Source organism: Eptatretus burgeri, unplaced genomic scaffold, assembly GCF_056783735.1.
Source record: "Eptatretus burgeri isolate ZD-2024b unplaced genomic scaffold, Ebu_testis_v1 Ebu_testis_scaffold_889, whole genome shotgun sequence".
Taxonomy (NCBI): domain Eukaryota; kingdom Metazoa; phylum Chordata; class Myxini; order Myxiniformes; family Myxinidae; genus Eptatretus; species Eptatretus burgeri.
The window spans coordinates 2,826-25,000 of NW_028222838.1; the positions used below are offsets into that span (position 1 = coordinate 2,826).

The 22,175-nt window shown below is 47.3% G+C and overlaps 1 protein-coding gene across 1 annotated transcript; it reads right to left on the bottom strand.

Annotated features, from left to right (window-relative positions):
- Positions 1 to 888: 888 nt before the first annotated feature.
- Positions 889 to 19,015, bottom strand: LOC147007031 (uncharacterized). The gene is made up of 7 exons (XM_085867622.1): positions 18,893 to 19,015; positions 16,304 to 16,409; positions 12,297 to 12,394; positions 11,448 to 11,525; positions 5,793 to 5,876; positions 5,364 to 5,448; positions 889 to 1,714 (listed from the first exon to the last, which is right to left on the bottom strand). Exons 1-7 carry the CDS (start codon positions 18,956 to 18,958, stop codon positions 1,311 to 1,313), a joined length of 921 nt encoding a protein of 306 aa, XP_085723748.1. The 5' UTR covers positions 18,959 to 19,015; the 3' UTR covers positions 889 to 1,310.
- Positions 19,016 to 22,175: the final 3,160 nt, after the last annotated feature.

Genomic DNA, 22,175 nt, shown 5'->3' on the forward strand with positions numbered 1-22,175 from the left:
GACTTTATCATGGACCACACAGCCAGGGTGGGAAAAGTGGGCTGTGGAGCCCTGGTTAGGGGTGGAACACTTCCCCCCAATGGGAGGGAAGGCCAGAAAGGCAACGGCGCCCACTGGCAGCAGGTGGCCAATTGTGACATCAGCCGTGTGCATGAAGGCAGTCCTGGAGGAGGTAAATGCTGCGTCAGTGCATGTGCACAGCAGAGGACATCTCAGCTCTCTCTCTCTCTCTACTTCATCACTGACAACCGAGAGATGCGGATGCCATCCTCTACTCTTCCGCTTCGAACTTCGCCCTGTGCCCTGGATCGAGACCAGTTCAAACCTCACCTGTGCAAGTCCTCACCTGCTCCCATTGTATCTGGTTAAGTCCAGAAGTTTGGTGCCCTAGTTGGGGTGTAGTTTAATTGTAGATACGCTTGAGTGTTTCCCCTTCTTTTTTCCTTGTGTCTGTCGACCACTTGGTTTGTTCCATATTTTATTTAATAGCTTCTCATCCATCCTTATCTCCGAATACTTTTTGAATAAAACCATTTATTTGCGAAGAATCGTTTTGGCATCTTCCTGCCTTCATGCGTGAGCAACCACCAAATTGGGTTTATAAATCGGACGATCCTTGGGGGAACGTGAATGGTAATGAGAGCAGTAACTTGTTAAAATCATTCAGTGTAAATTCGATCATCGTCTCGGTCATTTATGGAGGTTATGGGAGCCCGGGTGGGCACACCCAGGGGCAGGGCCTGGGATTTGTGTGAGTGCAGGAGGTGGCATGACTGCAGGTGGATACCTTGAGTCCTGAAGGGACTCTGTTTGACCTTCTGAAACCTGCTAAAGGAGATCAGAACCAACCAGAGACCTTTCCACCCCTTCCCCAAACATTCACACGTCTTTTGTTTGCTTTTTTATTGACATTAAACACGATGATTCATAACTTGAGATGCTTTTGTTATTGCCCACTCATGAGCGGCCCTTGAGATGGCCTAAATCGCTCAACAAATGACTCAATGATTTCTGGGTGGGCTATGGAGCAAAGTCACGTGAAGGTGGAAGGCCCTGTTGAGTGACCACGTCAGTGGAGTAATAAAAATGTCACACAGACAGAGTCATGATGAATCGGGTGGAGAATCACAAGTTAAACGCTGCCGAGGCTCTTCCTCAAAACGAAACAAGATGATCGTTGACAAACATCATATTTCCAGGTCTGTAAATACCAAGTGAGTCCTGGAAGACCTCTGTACTTGTTTTCATGACGTTGTTTGCCTTCATCTACTGGTACTCGAGTGGGTACTGGAAGGCCTCTGTACTTGCTCTCAGACATCTCCTGGTATTTGTGGGAGTACTGGAAGGCCTCTGTACACGTTCTCATCAGGGTGCTCGCAGACATTTTCCGGTATTTGAGGGAGTACTGGAAGGCCTCTGCACATGCTCTCATAAAGGGGCTCGCAGACTTCTTCCGGTATTTGAGGGAGTACTGGAAGGCCTCTGCACATGCTCTCATAAAGGGGCTCGCAGACTTCTTCCGGTATTTGAGGGAGTACTGGAAGACCTCTGTGAATGTTCTCATCAGGGTACTCGTCGACTTCTTCCGGTATTTGAGGGAGTCCTGGAAGTTCTCTGTACATGTTCTCATCAGGTTGCTCGCAGATATCTTCAGGTACTGGAGTGGCTGTTGGAAGGTCTCCGGAGTTGTTCTCAAAAGGTTGTTGAGGGCCATCTGCACAGGGGTAGAGGGGAAAAGGACGATTGAAATGAGGACTAAAGGGACAAGGTGTAAGCAGTTGGCAGTGTGATGATATATCAAACATGAGAGTTACTGAGATTCCAAATAATCATCTTCTCGTCTTGGATATTCAACATCCTGTGTAATTCCAGGTCAGACACACTCGGATTACTGTTTCACCACCCGAGAGGATTCCCATCGTGTGCTGCCTTTTTGGCTGCTGGTTGCATCATTGGTTAGGGGTGCGGCTATGTCGCTAACAGCCCCTATTACCAGTATACTGGTGCTCATTTTGCTGACTTCGGAAGGATGACAGGATGAGTCAACCCCCTGGTGTTAATTCAGCAGGAAACGGGGCTCGAACTCAGGACCCTCGGATCCCAAGCCACCACCCTAACCGCCAAGCCAGCACCAGGCTGCCCAAGAGGGTGAAGACTCAACAGGAGCCGGAAATGGATCACTTAGGATCAATTATTCCAACCTGTGATTCAATTTCGTCTTTTTTGAGCTGTTTTGAAATGCAATTGTAAATAATAAATAACAACGCCAAAGACGGGGATTAAAGTGAATAAGGAGAGGAGTGGGGAAAAATATGGGGAGGGGGATGGTTGTTGAATAAGGAGGGCACACTGGCATGAGAGAAAGTGACGTCATTCGTGATTGTCGGACCGGGATTCAATTATAATTAATTTCACCCACTGGTTTCATCATGACTGATCTGTTACTGTGCCATTAATGGAGTGCCCCTGCTCATTTATAATTCAGCGTGCTTGCGATAACTCGCCTCCCCTTCGTCCAAAGACACCATGGGGATATTTAACGTCCACCAGATGCGAGTAGATAAGACACCCGGCTTCACGTTCATCTGTGTGAAACCTTCAAAATCAATGCAAATTCCATCAAATATTCGTGCACCGGGGATACCGTGCCAGGACCGAGTCGTCTTATCATTGAATGCATGGAAGAGCGGGATGACTCAGGGCAAACGGTGATGACGCGACAGTGGGGACACAGTCACAGTAAGCTGGAGAATGGAGAGGAAGAGAGGATGGAGGTGTGTGGTGTAAAGAGGAACAAAAGAGTGAAGTATGCGGAGTAAAGAGGAGGTCAGGAGTGAAGGTGCGCAGGGTAAAGAGGAAGTTCGGAGTGGAGGTGTGCAGAGTAAAGAGGAAGTTAGGAGTGAAGGTGTACAGGGTAAAGAGGAAGTAAGGAGTGAAGGTGTGCAAGGTAAAGAGGAAGTTAGGAGTGAAGGTGTACAGGGTAAAGAGGAAGTAAGGAGTGAAGGTGTGCAAGGTAAAGAGGAAGTTAGGAATGGAGGTGTGCAAGGCAAAGAGGAAGTTAGGAATGGAGGTGTGCAAGGTAAAGAGGAAGTTAGAAATAGAGGTGTGCAAGGTAAAGAAGAAGTTCGGAGTGAAGGTGTGCAAGGTAAAGAGGAAGTTAGGAGTGAAGGTGTGCAAGGTAAAGAGGAAGTTAGGAGTGAAGGTGTGCAGGGTAAAGAGGAAGTTAGGAGTGAAGGTGTGCAGGGTAAAGAGGAAGTTAGGAGTGAAGGTGTGCAAGGTAAAGAGGAAGTTAGGAGTGAAGGTGTGCAGGGTAAAGAGGAAGTTAGGAGTGAAAGTGCGCAGGGTAAAGAGGAAGTTAGGAGTGAAGGTGTGCGAAGTAAAGAGGAAGTTTGGAGTGAAGGTGTGCAGGGTAAAGAGGAAGTCAGGAGTGCAGGTATGTGGGATGAAGAGGAAGTTAGGAGTGTAGGTGTGCAGGGTAAAGAGGAAGTCAGCAGTGAAGATGTGCAGGGTAAAGAGGAAGTTAGCAGTGTAGGTGTGCAGGGTAAAGAGGAAGTTAGCAGTTTAGGTGTGTGTGGTAAAGTGGTAGTTAGGAGTGGAGGTGTAAAGGGTAAACAGGAAGTTAGGAGTGAAAGGTGTGGTGTATAGAGGAAGTTAGGAGTGTAGGTGTGCGGAGTAAAGAGGAAGTTAGGAGTGGAGGTGTGCAGGGTAAAGAGGAAGTTAGGAGTGGTGTGCACGGTAAAGAGGAAGTTTGGAGTGAATGTGTGCCTGGTAAAGAAGAAGTTAGGAGTGTAGTTCTGCAGGGTAAAGAGGAAGTTAGGAGTGGTGTGCACGGTAAAGAGGAAGTTAGGAGTGAAGGTGTGCGGAGTAAAGAGGAAGTTAGGAGTGAAGGTGTACAGGGTAAAGAGGAAGTTAGGAGTGAAGGTGTGCGGAGTAAAGAGGAAGTTAGGAGTGAAGGTGTGCGGAGTAAAGAGGAAGTTAGGAGTGAAGGTGTACAGGGTAAAGAGGAAGTGAGCAGTGGTGTGCACGGTAAACAGGAAGTTAGGAATGGAGGTGTACAGGGTAAAGAGGAAGTTAGGAGTGAAGGTGTACAGGGTAAAGAGGAAGTTAGGAGTGAAGGTGTACAGGGTAAAGAGGAAGTGAGCAGTGGTGTGCACGGTAAACAGGAAGTTAGGAATGGAGGTGTACAGGGTAAAGAGGAAGTTGGGAGTGAAGGTGTGCAAGGTAAAGAGGAAGTTCGGAGTGGAGGTGTGCAGAGTAAAGAGGAAGTTAGGAGTGAAGGTGTACAGGGTAAAGAGGAAGTAAGGAGTGAAGGTGTACAGGGTAAAGAGGAAGTTCGGAGTGGAGGTGTGCAGAGTAAAGAGGAAGTTAGGAGTGAAGGTGTACAGGGTAAAGAGGAAGTAAGGAGTGAAGGTGTGCAAGGTAAAGAGGAAGTTAGGAGTGAAGGTGTACAGGGTAAAGAGGAAGTTAGGAGTGAAGGTGTGCAGGGTAAAGAGGAAGTTAGGAGTGATGCTGTGCAGGGTAAAGAGGAAGTTAGGAGTGGAGGTGTGCAGAGTAAAGAGGAAGTTAGGAGTGAAGGTGTGCAGGGTAAAGAGGAAGTTGGGAGTGAAGGTGTGCAGGGTAAACAGGAAGTTAGGAGTGAAAGTGTGCAGAGTAAAGAGGAAGTTAGGAGTGAAAGTGTGCAGAGTAAAGAGGAAGTTAGGAGTGAAGGTGTGCAGGGTAAAGAGGAAGTTGGGAGTGAAGGTGTGCAGGGTAAACAGGAAGTTAGGAGTGAAGGTGTGCAGAGTAAAGAGGAAGTTAGGAGTGAAGGTGTGCAGAGTAAAGAGGAAGTTAGGAGTGAAGGTGTGCAGGGTAAAGAGGAAGTTAGGAGTGAAGGTGTGCAGGGTAAAGAGGAAGTTAGGAGTGAAGGTGTGCAGAGTAAAGATGAAGTTAGGAGTGGAGGTGTGCAGGGTAAAGAGGAAGTTAGGAGTGATGCTGTGCAGGGTAAAGAGGAAGTTAGGAGTGGAGGTGTGCAGAGTAAAGAGGAAGTTAGGAGTGAAAGTGTGCAGAGTAAATAGGAAGTTAGGAGTGAAGGTGTGCAGGGTAAAGAGGAAGTTGGGAGTGAAGGTGTGCAGAGTAAAGAGGAAGTTAGGAGTGAAGGTGTGCAGGGTAAAGAGGAAGTTGGGAGTGAAGGTGTGCAGGGTAAACAGGAAGTTAGGAGTGAAGGTGTGCAGAGTAAAGAGGAAGTTAGGAGTGAAGGTGTGCAGGGTAAAGAGGAAGTTAGGAGTTAGGAGTGCCGTAAGCCTGGATTTTGGGAGTCGAACCAGGAAGCTGCAGTTGAAGAATTCCCATGAACGGTGAACATTCTAGAACAAATCATTCCTCACCTTTGATATTTCCCCAATCGATCAACTGTTGTTGGATTCCGAGGAGAAAACAGAGGACTACCAAGTTCAACACGATTTCAAGCACCTGGAAAGGAGAAATAACTTAACTGGTACTTTACAAACTACTGTAGTTACTTTGAGAAAGGGAATATTATTTCAAAGTGTAAACACGACTGCTGCCACATTTTGGGAAATTTACTTATTATGTACACAAAAATACTTCATATTAATAGAAGAGACATGGGGAAGGGGTTCAGGAGGAAAAAGTTGGAGAAGAATGGAATCAATATTTGGGGGAGATGAGAGTAAATTTTGTGTACGTATTTTGAGAATACCGGAATTTGCAAATGTCATATATGAATCCCATAATCCCCAACAAAAGTTGCATTTTACGATACACCGATCCCTCATGATCCCAACAAAACTTACATTTAGTACACCGATGCCGATCATCACACCCACGATTAAAGACATCACCGAAGAAAGCATTTCATCGATGCTGTCGTGGCAATCCTGAAAAGGCAGGCAGTGTTTGTGAATGTACTGTGTGGACAACCACCATTGGGGTTTCCTTCTCTGGAACTACAGTAGAAGAAAAAAAACTCTTCGCAAGCTCACTTGTAATAGTGGAGAAAACAATGATCGAATCCAGCAGATTAAATATATTGTTACGTCTGAGGGAGGGGGGGGGTATGCATTCAAAGGGTAATTAGGATGTTTAATTAGGTATGCCATGCTGTTCGAGTTTTACCAGGATCTCGATGTAATAAGTAGCAATTCAGTGGTGATAAGTTGTCTAGTAAATGTCCATTTCTTTAAGGGGGAAATGATAATTGTCACGTAATTAGACAGGGAGACGGGATAGGGTAAGTGTGTCTGCGTAAACCCTGTTAGTATTCCCTGGAGGCTTGCCGTGACGTCACAGGACAGTGCTGCGGATGGCTCCGCCCCGTGATCACGATTGGCGGAAGGCGACGGCGGAGGGCCAATAAAACGGCTCGATTGAAAGTGACGAGGACTCGAGGATAAAAAGGTTCTGTTCGGGGAAAAGGGTGGGAGGAAGAAGATCGGGAAAGAAAAACCGTTTGGAAAGAACCGTTGGGAAAGAAAGAAACCGTTGGGAAAGAAAAAAAAAAGAAAAACCGTGCTGGGAGCGTGCTGTGTTGTTGCGCTGATTCGATCCTGGATTCATCGTGTCTCGTGGCCTTGCTGTGCCTCGTGCCTCACCTCGGTTGGCTCTGGGGTTCTGCTGGCTCGGAGCACGGGGTCGAACGGCGGGCGGACCTGCCTCCCTCTCCTGCTCACAACTTGGCGCCAGAACTGGCTCCCTGGCGGCTGTGAGCGGACTTGCGCCGACACCAGGAGGTCGACAGCACCACGGTGTCTCCTGCCCCTGACGAGCGCAACGCCAGCTCGTCCGACGCCAATCCAGGGACTGTTGCGTCTACACCACGGGCCAGCCTGACCACCAGGACCAGCTACGTTTTGTGTGTGTGTGTGTGTGTGTGTGTGTGTGTGTGTGTGTGTGTGTGTGTGTGTGTGTGTGTACCTGGCGCCTTAGAGGGTTTGAGATTGGTATATCCATTGGAATTGTTTGTGTTTCCCCACGCCCGAACCCACACCACCATCCCGTCGAATCGCCCCGGATCCCTCCTCTTGCCGAGTCTTATTATTTCTGGTTAGAGAAATAAACATCATTAACTCAGTGAAAAGCGACTCGTGCCACCTTCCTCGTCCCGTTTGCGGTAGAGCGATTAGAACCGCCATCTTTGGGTTGTAAAGGATAAACCGCCTCCATCGTTTCGGCTCATTCTACGTTGGCGGGACTGTTCAAGTCCCGTGGACGTCACAATATATATATATATATATATATATATATATATATATATATATATATATATATATTAAAGAACATGTGACCAAGGTGGTGAACAAATGGTCTTGGTGGAGGTCTGTACCGATATAAATGGTGGTTGTGAAAGCTCGTACCAGTATTTATCCACTGAAACCGCTCGCTCGTATTCACAGACAACAGTAGGAACTCGACACCTCTCATCCACAGATATTTATCGCATTTCTATTTATTTTCGTGAGTCCAATTTGCAATCAGGAACACAACAACTATGGTAAACCATTTTTAAATTGTCAGTCTTTCATTTAAACACTGAAGATATTGTTAAAAAGGTGATTTTAGTGACGGGTTTCACCCTCGTAAAGGCTTGTTAAAAGTGTCCTGGTTCGTTGAACCGAATCACGGGAAGCATGACACACGACGCGTGCGTGAAAGGCCTTGTTCGAAAGGTCTCGCGAAAAAACCTCGAAACAGGTGGAACAAGAAAAAAGAAGCAATCAGAGATTGCAGAGCTTTGCCAGGACTTGTTTTGTGTCGTGTTTGTGTGGTGTAGTTTGTGTGGTGTTTGTGTACTGGTGTGTTATGTAATTAAAGAGAGACATAATTGGAACTGCCACTTCATAACTGCTGCCAGTGATGACTAGTTGCAAGACGTCCCGCTTTGACACAACCATACTTTGATTGGACACCTGACCCTGACCCACGGCGTTTTTCTTAATTATTATTATTCAATCGAATTCAGAATGGGATTAAAATAAATTCAATTAAAATCAAATGGAAGACCAAATAGATACATTCCTGCATTGGAGCGATCAGAAGGAATCCAAACAAGCCAAAAACAAAAATGGAGTCATCAGGAGGCACGTGGACAGGATTTGTGTTTCAGCCGCTACTCCTCTACCCTCAAACCCATCCAGACACAGCCAAGTGAGCCTCATTAAAAAATAAAAATAAAATAGAAAAATAATCCACATTAATAAAAAAAAAATTAAACAATAATTATCGCTGGCAGACCACTTCTCCGATCAGGTTGAAATTTAAAACCTATATTCCTCATCACTCCGAGATCATAATTGTGAAGTTTCACATTGATTGATTAAGCGGTTCAAGAGAAAGAATGTATTTAAAGATTTTCGCTCAATCCAATATGGCTGCGAGACCATGTGACATCAATTATTCCGAAACAAACTTGTTCACCCACGGCTTGAGGGACATTTGTGTGAACTTTCCCCTCGATCTGTCCAGCCGTTCTGGAGAAGAGGATTTTTTTTATAGGTTTCAGGGTAAATCCAAAATGGCTGCCAAACCATGTGACCAATGACATCATATGTGTGAACCTTTTGCTCCTCATTGATAGGCGGTCACACGTGTAAAGTTTTGTCTCGATCTGTTCAGCCATTTCAGAGATTTTTGAAGGTTAAATTTAAAAAAAAAAAATAGTGCTGCCAAATCATTTGACCTATGACGTCATCATTTTAATTTTCTGTGGACCATTTCATCCCTAGATGACCCTCAAAAATTTTCACACTGATCAGATGTAGTGTTCTGCATACAAAATTATGACGTCATTACGAAGACACCGATGTTGTAATAACAAATCACACTTATTTATTCCCCATGAGGAGTACTTGCCACGCGGCAAGTTTCAATTTTTTCATTGGTGCGGTTTCAGACACAGAGGTTCAAAGTTTTTCCAACATGGCCGCCACCTCACGCGACCTCTGACGTCATAATTATCATTAAAACATTCTACATGAGTTGCGCCGATGCTGATAATTGTGTCTCACTCGGACAACTGGTTGCAGAGAAAAACACGACAGTTCTGTGGGGACAAACAAACAGACCCAAATGCAATGCCCTCTCCTCTGGCGGCGGTAACAAACTCTCCATCCATGAGCCACAGCTCGAGTCGTTTGACCATCTCATTCCAGTTCAGCGAAGGAGCCATTGCTGCTTTAGCAGGTGAAACAAACTCTCCATCCATGAGCCACAGTTTGAGTTGTTTGACCATCTCATTCCAGTTCAGGGAAGGAGCCATTACTGCTTTAACAAGTGGAACAAAATCTATTCATGAGGCAGAGCTCGAGTCATTTGATGAGCTCATTAAGGTTCAGGGAAGGAGCCATTGCTGCTTTAGCAGGTGAAACAAACTCTCCATCCATGAGCCACAGTTTGAGTCGTTTGACCATCTCATTCCAGTTCAGGGAAGGAGCCATTGCTGCTTTAACAAGTGGAACAAACTCTCTATTCATGAGGCAGAGCTCGAGTCATTTGATCATCTCATTCCAGTTCAGGGAAGGAGCCATTGCTGCTTTTACAGGTGGAACAAACTCTCCATCCATGAGTCATCGCTCGAGTCATTTGATCATCTTATTCCAGTTCAGGGAAGGAGCCATTACTGCTTTAACAGGTGGAGGAAACTCTCCATGCATGAATCATAGCTTGAGTCATTTGATCATCTCATTCCAGTTCAGGGAAGGAGTCATTACTGCTTTAACAAGTGGAACAAACTCTCTATTCATGAGCCAGAGCTCGAGTCATTTGATGAGCTCATTATGGTTCAGGAAAGGAGCCATTGCTGCTTTAACAGGTGGAACAAACCCTCCATCCACGAGTTACAGCTCGAGCCGACTCCTTTCCGAGCCAATTACATGTAAAAATGATTCAAGCACAAGCAGGAGCTTTCCTTAACACGCACACACATCAGCCCAAGTGTTTTTGAAGACCTACCTTCCGGGATGCGATCCTGCGCAGTATTGCATGCGTGTCTGAACACACGCTGTTAAAAAGATACAAGGTCTGTTTAAAAGCATCATTTTTACCGCAGCATTCCAGCTGCAGAGAGAACATGAGCAGGATCAGAACTTGTTTGTGAGGAAGGGTTAATATGGGGACAGTGAGGGAGGGGGTAAAACCATGGAGGGTCACGTACCAAGTTGTGTAGCTCAAGTAGAGACTGTTTCGCCAACTTTGACCCTGAATTGTTGTACTCGTAATACTTCCTGTCGTAGAAAGTTTTCATCTCTTTTGGGACCTGAATGGAAAGAAAAAAAACAAACCACTCGGTAAAACAACAAGACAGGTACCGACCTACCTGTGGGATCAATACGGCAGTGTCGAGAAAGGATTGCCATCACAGTGTTGTGTTGCTGTACGAATTGGCGAGGGACATTTAATGTTCAAATCACCATGAAAGCCAAGGGTGTATTGGCAGAGTGATCATATCGATGCTTCGTCCTGCATTGTGAAACACCAGGGTGGTAGTTTGTATCACGGAAATCTCTGCAATCCCACAGTGAGGGATTTGGCAATTCTCATACTCAACAGCATTGTGGTGAGAGCAACCGCTCTGAGTCTGGGAGGTCGGCGGTGCGAACCGAGAATGGCCGAGAATTTATAACAAATACTTCATAAATGGGATGTGCTGCTTCCTTGTTTGATGTTCAGCATTTAGAGGATAGATTATTGACAAAACCCTGGGGAGGGAGCAGGGAGGTGGTTTGGGGGAGATTTGTCCCTTATTGTCCCTCTGACGAGGAGAGAGAGACATGTTTCGTCACATGGATGGGCCAGTTCCAGAGTTCTCCGAGAGAACGAGGTCACTTCCCACAAGGTCACCGGGTATGTTTGTCTGAAGTCGCATCTGGTGTTGGCTCATGCGTGTGTGTGTGTGTGTGTGTGTGTGTGTGTGTGTGTGTGTGTGTGTGTGTTTGTGTGCGCAGATCCTCCGTGAGCCGAAGACCGGACAAGTAAATAAGGACTCGGCGTCGAAAGTGGATTGTTTTCAGGAACTTGTAATTGTACATTGTCCACCCGAACTCTTGTACACCCGAACTCTTGTTTCGAGCTCGCTCTGAGGCAACGGGGCTCGTTTTACTTGTCCTCCCTCCTCCCAACATCCCTCCTCAAACTCACTTGACTGCTGACTGCATTCCAGAGAAGAATATCGATGCAATTGGTGATTTTTCAACACTTACCTGTGAACATTGCTCCCCCTGGAGCACACTCCATCAGCACACACTTCCACAATATTTGAAGTTTCCAATGCGGTCAGAATTTATAAATGTAGATGCATTATATGCATTTATATTAAAAAGTGTATCTATATTATGGATAGGAGTGGCGACATTCCATTGGTAAGTGGGAATGCGTTAAATTGTGGTGAAGTGACGGTAAGGGGTTTTGTATGTGTGCAGTAATGTCTGTTGATTCGGGTGTGTGCAATGACAAACCTGCTCATTGTTCATCCTTAAAGCCCAAAAGCCAACTGCCATTTCTGCTGTGAATGTCATCAGGAGACAGACGAGGAACTGGGAGTAAAAGGGAAACAGGTATGGGTATCAGAAAGGTGAAGGTGGAACAAATGGTTCCTTTTAAAACTGTTTTTATCCAAAGGATACCTACCAGGCATTGGCTCGAAATAAATCAAATCTGAAATATTATGAGGTCCTGACTCTATCTGAAATACCACGAGGTCCTGACTCTCTATCTGATATACCACGAGGTCCTGACTCTATCTGAAATACCACGAGGTCCTGACTCTATCTGAAATACCACGAGGTCCTGACTCTATCTGAAATACCACGAGGTCCTGACTCTATCTGAAATACCACGAGGTCCTGACTGTCTGTCTGAAATACCATGAGGTCCTGACTCTATCTGATATACCACGAGGTCCTGACTCTATCTGATATACCACGAGGTCCTGACTCCATCTGAAATACCACGAGGTCCTGACTCCATCTGAAATACCACGAGGTCCTGACTCTATCTGCGACTGTGCAGACTGCTATTGGAGGTAAATTAAACGTACATCACGTGGTTCAAATAATCAAATCACTGAACGGAAGGATAAGCAGCACCGGGGTGAAGAAAGAGGTGAAACGAGTGAGTTTTGCCAGGTGGAATGAACCATGTCATCGTAAGGCCTTGATACATGGATCAAACCATCTCAATCCTTGTTACGTGGAAGAAACCAAATCATCATGACTGCTGAACAGGTAGTAAAGGTTTGGCAGAAAGCCGTTCTTGGGACGGGTGGGCGGTTGGGTGGCACGGTCCAAAGAGGAAAGATGTCTGACCGTTTTCAACATGGCTCGTGACTCCAGAATTGCTCCATAGAAATTGAGGAAACCCAAAAGCATGATGAGTGATCCCATTACGACCAACGCTGTCACACCTGGGACAAAAAAAAACAAGAGAGAAGCAGCATCATGTAAACCGATCGAGAAGAGGTAAAGATCATCAGGAATATCGTACTTCCGATGAGGCACATGATGTCATGGATTCATCATTTTGCTCTGAAGTATAATATCACGTGCCTCGTCCCGTGTATCACTATTTTAACACAGAAATGGAAATATCATCACCACTCCAAACCCGCTGCAATAAAAACCCACCATCATATTGTCGTGTCCAGGTCGGTTGACACCGACGCTGGGCGGACGAGCCGAACTGGCTCTGGTCTGGTCGTGAGGACAGCCACGAGAAACCTTCAAACTTTTAAACCCAACGGGTTTATTTCCCAAACCACGATCATAAAAACAAAGAACAAGGGATGATTGAACGCGACGGAGGAGACGATGGCGGGTTGTGGTGGGGGAAGAAAAGGGGGGCACAAAACGGATAATAAACAAGAAAAAGAGCAATCAGAGATTGCACACTCTCACCAGGCCTTGTTTTGTGTGGTGTTTGTGTCCTGGTGTGTTACGTAATTAATAAGAGACATAACTGGAACTGCCACTGTGTAATTGCTGGCAGTGATGACCGGGTACCAAGACGTCCCGCTTTGATTGGACACCTGACTGGAGATTTGAGGGAGAAGGGTGTGTGTGTGTGTGTGTGGGGGGGGGGGAGCTTTTAAGAAAGGTGGGGGGAGGCTTGGGGAGAGGGGAAGAGAGTGAAATTTGCATTGAAGACGGAGGAGGTGGCGAAATTGAGAGGGAGGGTGAGAGGTAAGCATTGAGAGGCAAGGGAGACAATGAGAGCAGGCACAGTCATGGAGGAGGAGGGAGAAGGGAGGGGTCGGGAGAGGAGAAGGATGAGACTAGGTCGTGGTATGGTAAAGATGGGGACCGGTGGGGGAGGAACAAGATTTGAGGAGGTGGGAAGTAGGGGAGGTGTGATGAGAGGAAACAGAGAGCATGTTTGAGATATTGAGGAGTGTACTGAATGAGAAAGTGAGACATTTGTTGGGTTGGAACAGAACCCACAAATGTTTGAAAACCAAACAGTATGGGATACCAGAGTGGGAACTGTTAGTAAAACAGAGGACAGTGGAGAGGTTTTGAGAGAGGAGGTAGGATGGGGGGGGCAAGACGGGAGGAGTAAGAAGAGAGTATAACAAGGGGGGAGTTAGGAGGAGGTAGATTTAAGGAGGTGGGATGAATTTGCATTGAAGTTGGGAAAAAACGAACAAATGATGGAAGATGAACAAGGATTACAAAATTGGATTTTTAAAATTGTAGGTCAGGGATACGTATAAATACGCTGGTCGTAAGACTGTAAGAAAATCTTGTTTCAGGTTGGGTTCACAGTGATCCCTTCATCTTCATCTGCCTGAAGGATGTGCTCTGACGACCAGAGTGAGATGCCCTGCTTCAGGTTGGACTCAGTGTTCCCTTCATCTTCACTTCCTTGAAGGATGAGTCCAAACCACCAGACTGAGACACCCTGTTTCAAATTGGCGAGACCCTCTGTCACGACTCGTGGAAGAGCTCGTATTGTTGCTGGGCCGGGTATCGGCGATGAGTACGACCGCCACATGGATCTGCAGGGTCGACTCCACCGATCACCCAGAATGTATAGGTCGTCACCCCGGATAACTCCGGAACCGACGGGTTCCTTATCAGACCGAAGTTCGCCAACAGATCGACCACGTGGGGTAGGGTCGATTGCCAATTTCAATTTACCTAAATACCCACGTCGTCCAAACTACCGGGGAAATTCACCCTCTACGGCGCCCGTACGGAACGAGCCGCTAGCGTATTCGAACCGTGTACGACCCGAGCGGACGGTCACCGAGCTTTTGTCGGTCCAAATGTCCCTTTTCAGCGGCAACAGCCTGGCTAATTCTCCAACACGCACCATGTTAAACCAATAAAAGAAAGATAAAAACGAACCGATACATTTAACACATGGGTATATTTATAATGGAGGAACCACGTAGGAAGCAGAGTTATCCGAATAATAAGAGGCACGTATGTACATACAGCAAGGCACTTATACTATGACTACTTACTGGACTGGCGCCACAAAAACACACACACACACACACACACACACCCAAAAGAAACGGACCCAAAGTGGTCTTCATTGAGGCCTCCAGCTCGGAGGGAAAGGGCGAGCTGAAGACTAGATTCTGCCTCGGACCTGTCCACCTCGTGTGGTCTTCGCACTGAGTCGGACCGGGCACCAGCGAGAGGCGAGCCAAATCCAGACACCGGCGAGACGAGCTGAGGGATCGTTGCGACACGCCCAGAGCCAGCGATGAGACGAGAGCCAAAAGACCACCAGCGACACGAGTCCAGGAGTGGCGACATTGGTCCAAAACGACCAGGAGACCAGGCGACCACAAGAAGAAGACGAAGACGAAGAAGACTCTTTTTCACACCGCCTGTCCCGTCTATTTCTACTCGCCCCTCGCCGGGGCGGGGGGAACGCGTTGCACCCCTCCGCGCACCTCATTCGCCCGGGGAACTCCGTTGCCTCTCCATAATTGGTCGGGGGGCGTGTCGGGCGTCTTGATTCCCCCGCCGCCCCCCCGAAGAGGCTGTTCTTCTCTTGGAGCTCGCTCTGTGCCCTTTGACAGACTTACGGCCACCTCGTCCCCGATCTGCCGAGGATTTGCGAGAGACGTCAGGCCTTTGTGAACTCCGCCCACGTACGTGCTGACACGCACGTGCTTGCTGGCGAGCTCTGGGAGAATGGCGCGAGCAGAGCATTGTTGCTGAAGATGGCGTTGACGTAAAAACCCTGACTATTAAAATAACTTCACAGCGCATGAACATTTATTCACCCCTTTAAACGAGGGACGGGGACCCTAACTAAAACACATACTTACCGATATAACTGTTGTCTTGGACCTGTATGTTGTGTGCTCATGGCTTCCAGATTCGCAACAGTATTAGGACACTGAACGGATCAGGATGCAACAGGACAAAAGGAACAGCAGAGAGAGGGGGGAACACCGACAGCAGAGTCGAAGCCCAAGATCGACGGAGACTTGGAGAAGCAACGGGTGTGGGGAGAAATGGGATGCATGGGGTCGACAATATGGATACAGAAGGAAACTCTCAGGAGTTTCCTGGACATTTGGGGGAAAACTGGACATTTGGAAGGAGCTAGGCTTGGGGTGGGGTGGGGGCGTTCATGAGGGTAGAAAAGATTTTGGTTTTGGATTGGGGACGACTTGAGATGATGGTGAACAGCTGTCTTGAAGACCCGGAGGGAAGAATGAGATTGAAGAGGATGTGGAAGTTGGTTCTACATGTGGGAAAAAGAGGGACAAATGGGCGGAGGTGAGCAGTGATCCTGGATTTAGGTAGTTTCACCAGAAGGGGGTTGATGGTTTCAACATGATCCCAAAATCTACATCTCCTCGAAGGACACACATAAACCAGTAGAGTAAGACACCCTGTTTCATGTTGGTGAGACACCTTGTTACAGATTTCTAATCGAAAGCCTGGTCTTCAAGGATCACGCATCTGTAGACCGAAGTTGTTTTAACAGAGTGAGAATGGTCTTATTAAAAAAAAAACTTTCGACACCCATCGGTTTTGATTCATTTGAAGCAACTTTTACTGAATAATGAAAATATGTCTCCAAGGAGCATTTCCATGTTTCAGGGTGGGACAGACAGGCAGACAGACAAACAGACAGACAGCATCACCCTATCATATACAGTACATATATTGCAAAACGGCAGTGAATTAAAATAAATAGCAATAATTATCTCAGGTTTAATTATATATTCTTCATTCACTCACATAGTGGAGGTGAGCATGGAATCGTCAAGGAATGATGTCTAAAACTAATAAATAAACTCAGATGCGTTCAAGCCGTGCCAAGTTGAAGTAATTTTGCTCACCACCAAAGTAGAAGGTTGAAGGAGCCTTATCCAATCTGTGCAGGATTGTGGCCTTTCCACAGAAGTGGGTACACAGACCGAAACCGAGCAAAACACTACCAGCCGCCTGCAAGAGAGAAACATGTGATTACAGTTGATTTTGTTTCACCCCTTCATTACTTTCATCTCCTGCATTCTCTCATATGTGTGACTGCAGTCGTGTGATCTCCTCACAGGACCTGTGGTGAACTCGTTGGTCTTTATTCGCCTCCTCATCTCCCTCCTCCTCTGATCCATTCATATCAATTGATCCCAACAGCGATGTGTTGCCGTGATGCCGATCAAGGTATCCTGGGACAGAGACTTTCTTGCCAATCATGGAATCCATCCTTACCTATTAACCCTCATCCATCCCTTCCTGTTTATTCTGCTCTGAACACCCTGTCCTCACCTCCACCCCATGAGACTCTTACCCCATCCCTCACAAACTGCACCTGCACTCCCTTTGTCAAACTCATTGTCCCAGCAATGGACTATACCTCCCAAACCCTGATGGAATATCTCTGGATCGATGTCTCTCTGGATTGAGAATGTGGTGTATAAAGCCCTGTGTCCTTCAGCCTCTTCTCATAGCTCAGTCGAGCTCGGCACAGAATCAATCGAGCAGCCCTGCGCTGAACCATCCCAACACTTTACACTTGCTCAGGTGAAATTATGTGACAAACCGTTCTCGTCGCCATTTGGACTGGCTTGGTTCCGGTATGGCAGTAGATCAAACTCGGACAAACCAAATTGAGTTTGGTAAAGGAGTAATTAGGCCCTTAATCCAGCGTGATGCGTCTCGGCCAATGAAACCGCAATAATAATATCGTCTTATCCAAACTCTCTCTCTCTCTCTCTCTCTCTCTCTCTCTCTCTCTCTCTCTCTCTCTCTCTCTCTCTCTCTCTCTCTCTCTCTCTCTCTCTCTCTCTCTCTCTCTCTCTCTCTCTCTCTCTCTCTCTCTCTCTCTCTCTCTCTCTCTCTCTCTCTCTCTCTCTCTCTCTCTCTCTCTCTCTCTCTCTCTCTCTCTCTCTCTCTCTCTCTCTCTCTCTCTCTCTCTCTCTCTCTCTCTCTCTCTCTCTCTCTCTCTCTCTCTCTCTCTCTCTCTCTCTCTCTCTCTCTCTCTCTCTCTCTCTCTCTCTCTCTCTCTCTTTCTCTCTTCCTAATCTGTGTTGACTTCAACTGTCACCATCCGACGTGGCTTGGTGTCTGTCCTTACATCACCATCCATGGTATTGAAGCCAATGTATTTTACCACACTTCTGGCTTCACCCAACGTGTCGATTTCCCAAAGTATACTTCTCTAATTATCTGCCTTTATCTGCTTCACTTGATCATGTCCAACTTCCCCTCCAATCTTTCCTGTTCTTGCTCCCTGTGGTGCCTCAGATCATGTACTCTAGTATCTCTCTCCATGGTGGACTTCAGGGATTTAGCAAGGACACACGATGTCTGACAATTTTACGAGGCAGATTGGTCTGGTCGAGTTCACATCCTCACTCTGCTCCACATCGACACTCTGCTCCACATCCTCACTCTGCTCCACATCCACACTCCCCCCCACATCCTCACTCTGCTCCACATCCACATTGTGCTCCACATCCTAACTCTGCTCCACATCCTCACTCTGCTCCACATCCACATTGTGCTCCACATCCTCACTCTGCTCCACATCCACATTGTGCTCCACATCCTCACTCTGCTCCACATCCACATTGTGCTCCACATCCTCACTCTGCTCCACATCCTCACTCCGCTCCACATCCACATTGTGCTCCACATCCTCACTCTGCTCCACATCCACACTCTGCTCCACATCCACACTCTCCCCCACATCCACACTCTGCTCCACATCCACACTCTGCTCCACATCCACACTCTGCTCCACACCCTCACTCTCCCCCACATCCTCACTTTCCCCCACATCCACACTCTCCCCCACATCCTCACTTCCCCCCACATCCTGACTCTCCCCCACATCCTGACTCTCCCCCACATCCACACTCCCCCCACCACATCCTGACTCTCCCCCACACCCTCACTCTGATCCACATCCAAACTCTCCCCCACATCCTCATTCCTGTCTATCCCCACTCCACACCCTCACTGCTGCAATGTATGTTTGAAGAACTTGCAATTCTTTAGCAACTACTGCACTGTATTGTGGTGGTGGTGGTGGTGGAGGTGGTGGTGGGGTGGTGGTGGAGGTGGTGGTGGTGGAGGTGGTGCTGCTGGAGGTGTTGTTGTGCCAAGTCAACTGAGAATACCTCCCCGTGATCCGTGCGGTCTGAACACGACTCCTGCTTCTATTACACTCCTCTCACTCTCCTCCATATTCATCGTGCACATCCTCACTCACGCCCTTCAGATGTCTCCTCGTTTTCGTCTCCACTATCAACGTCGCTTTGTCCAAGAATAATCATAAAATTATCACAAAAAAAACGAAACAACGCTGACGTTGTACAAATAATAAATAAATTATATTCAGAGTAAACGAAAGGTTTCCAAATGTATTTTGACCGAAATTTGGGGAAAAAACAGAATAAGAGGAGTTTGAGGTTTTCACTCACCATGAAAATTGAGTTGAAGATGAGGTAAAGCGTCATCACGTGTTTGTAAAGGCGCCTCACGTTCATCGTGCTTGCAGCATGGATGAGGAAGAGATTTTTTATCGAAGAAGAAGAGTGCGGACACGAGACTATACAAGCCCCGCCCATCAGGCAAATTCGTAAAACCTGGACCGGATTTCCATGGAGCGGACGGAATGAAATGGTTTGCGGATCAGCAACGGAAATCTGCAAGGTCACGATGTCAGTGTTCTTCATGATGTCATCGGTCACGTGATTGAGCGGGAGCGAATCTGCCGCCGAGAAACCGTGGTTCGAGATCACGTGGTTTGCTTTTGCCAGAACACATCAGGCGATCCACTCGTGTCCTCACAATCAGGCTGGCCTGGACGTTCGTACACGGCTACACCCACCTCGAAGCTATGTACCATGTGCTCGAATCCGGACCAGGTTATAAACTGCCATCCTGGTGATTCATCGATGCGTGTACCGTCCCTCGGATGGACGTTAAAACCGGACGACCCTTCTGCCAGCATTCGTTGGCAGATGTTAAAGATCCCACGATGTCCTTTGCAGCTTGGAAGGCGAGCTATTTCCGGCATCCTGAACAAATTACAAATTCCCGCCAGAACCGGGTTGTAATTATACACTGCCTGGGTTGTTGTTGTTGTTTTTTGCGTCGCAGGTGCTGACCACAGTCCAGTCATTCTTGTTCAAACTGAATTTCGCTCCCACATGTTCTTCATTCATTCATTCATTCATTATTTCCTCGAAAGTTTATTTATTTATTTATTGGGGTCGATATTCTCCCATCATTGTATTTACACCATCCCCAGCACGAACACCTTGAGACACACACCGTCATGGCCGCCTCAGAAAAGTCATCTTTGGACGTGATGTGGGCTTCAAGGTTGGCAGGGTCTGCCGGTCACGTGGCTGCCGTGGACCTGATCATGACTCAGGGCCCGACAAACGAATCAGTATCACGGGTATCAGAGGCGAGTATGTGCAGTCGCTCTGATTGTTCAAGGAAAGACTTGTCACGTCGTTGTGTATCCAGGCAGCTGTCTTTGAAGACCAGCTTTTTTTGTCGACATTGTCGAGGCTCGTATGAAAGATAACACACAGAACGTACAACAAGGGGAGCAGGAGACAAGAAATGGGGGTGGGGGGGGAGAGGGAAGGATAAAACAGTGGGGAACACTACAGAGACATTCGGACATCTGTGGAAGGAAGAGGGATAGGGCGGTGTACATGGAGTATACAAGATGGACATTACAGGGACTTTCAGAACCTTACACGACAGGGAACTTTCGGAAGGAAAGCAAGGAATTTGAAGGAGGTGGGTTTGGGGTGGATTAACGAGGGAAGAAAAGATCGTGGTTTTGGATGGGGGAAGATAAGAGGTGGTGGTGAACAACGATTTTGAAGACCTGGAGGGAAGAATGGGATTGAAGTGAGTGTGGGAGTTCATTCAAAAGGTGGGAAAAAAAGAGGAATGAAAGAGTGAAGGTGAGCAGTGATTCGTGATTTTGGTAGTTTTACCAGAAGGGGGTTGCTGGCGGCCCTTGAGCGCCTTGCGGAAATGTGGTGGGAACAAATCGCAGACAGAGCAGGGGGGGGAGGGCAAGGCCAGAGAATTTACGGTAGAAGACAGAAAGACCACCAACCTGCCTGCGGTGATAGGGTGAGAGGCCTAAAGGCTCAGCCTCATCTCGGGAGATACCAATGATCCTAAATGCCTTGGTTTCAACACCGTGAAGCCGAGAAAGGTGAGAGGTGGGAGCACCAGTCCAGAGGGGAGAGCAGTACTCCATCAGGCTGCAGATGAAAGTTTTGTAAGTGGTCAGGAGCTCAGGTGGGCCGAGGGAGGACTTTGCACGAAGGATTCCCAGTCGGCGACTGGCTTTGGAGGCCTGGTTGGAAATGTGGCTTTCCCAGGAAAGATCATGGCAGATGGTGAGACCCAGAAGCTTGATTGAAAGGACTTCTTCAAGAGGATTGTTGAGAAAATATATGGTGGGGGGGTGGGGGTGGGGGGGGGGTTCCAAACGGTCCTTTCGGAGAGACATTGTGAGAGTGTGAGATTTGTCCGGATTGAACGACATGTTCCAAGTGTTGGACCAGTTTGTGATTTTATTCAGATCTGCAGTGAGCAAAGAAGCTGCTGCTTGCCGGTCTGAGGGATGACATATAATACGACAGAAGTTGGAGTCATCAGCAAAGAACTAAAGAGGATTTTCCAGAGAATCGGAGAGATCATTGATGAAAACCAGAAAAAGAACAGGGCCCAGAACGCTGCCTTGAGGAACTCCAGCCTGGACAGGAATCGGGGATGAGAGCACTTCATTTCGGGCCACACGTTGACTGCGACAGGAGAGGAAGTCTGCGAGCCATGAGTGGAGATGGCCTTGGATACCATAAGAAGAGAGTTTGGTGAGCAGGGCAGGGTGCCAGACCGTATCAAAAGCACGCGATTTGTCTCGGGATATGGCTCTGGTTTCATGTCTGGCATTGAGGACCTCCATCCATTGATGGGAGACAGAAGCAGCATATCCAATGTAGAGTGACGTGGTCTGAAACCAAATTGATGACCGGAAATCAAGCCATTGGAGAACAGGAAGGATTTAATGTCTGAAGTGATGATGGATTCCATAATCTTGCTGATGATTGGGAGAAGGCTGATTGGTCTGTTGTTGCAGGGATCTGTTTTTTCACCTTTTTATGCAGGGTGGTAATGTTTGCTTATTTCCAAGCAGATGGCAGGTGACGTTGAACAAATGAGAGGGTGAATAGAACAGAGAGAGGGTGAGCAAGAGGAGAAGAGCAGGATTTAGGACACGTGGGCTGATGCCGTCTGGACCGGTTGCAGAATCTGAGTCGAGGTTTGACAGCAAACTCTCCACCTTGTCAGGAGAAAAGGACACAGAGTCCAGGGACTGTTGGGTGCGACTGGGAAAGGTGGGTACAGAAAGCGATGGGTTTCGGACACAAGATTTAGATGCAAACACCGAGTTTAGGCATTCAGCCTTTTCATGTGTGGTATCAGCAGTGTGGCCATTTGAGGTAAGGGAGGGATGGAGGGAGAACATACACCAGAAACAGATTTGATTAGACGCCACCAGGATTTGTCGGAGGGAGAGAGGTTTGAGAGTTCAGACTTGAGATTAGAAAGATGTTGTTTTCTGGCTATCCTGAGGATAGATACACACTTGTTCCGAGCTTTATGGAAGGAACTGAGATTAGCCTCAGTTGGGTTTGCTTTCCATGAGGCAAAGCAAGTTGT

What these genes read in the sequence shown, in the direction of transcription:
- LOC147007031 (XM_085867622.1), bottom strand. Translation starts at nt 18,958, where the DNA reads ATGAACGTGAGGCGCCTTTACAAACACGTGATGACGCTTTACCTCATC. An exon ending in TAAGGATGAACAATGAGCAG is followed by an intron (nt 5,877 to 11,447) that starts GTTTGTCATTGC and finishes CTGCCTTTTCAG; the next exon opens with GATTGCCACGACAGCATCGA. An exon ending in TCGGCATCGGTGTACTAAAT is followed by an intron (nt 5,449 to 5,792) that starts GTAAGTTTTGTT and finishes TCTCCTTTCCAG; the next exon opens with GTGCTTGAAATCGTGTTGAA.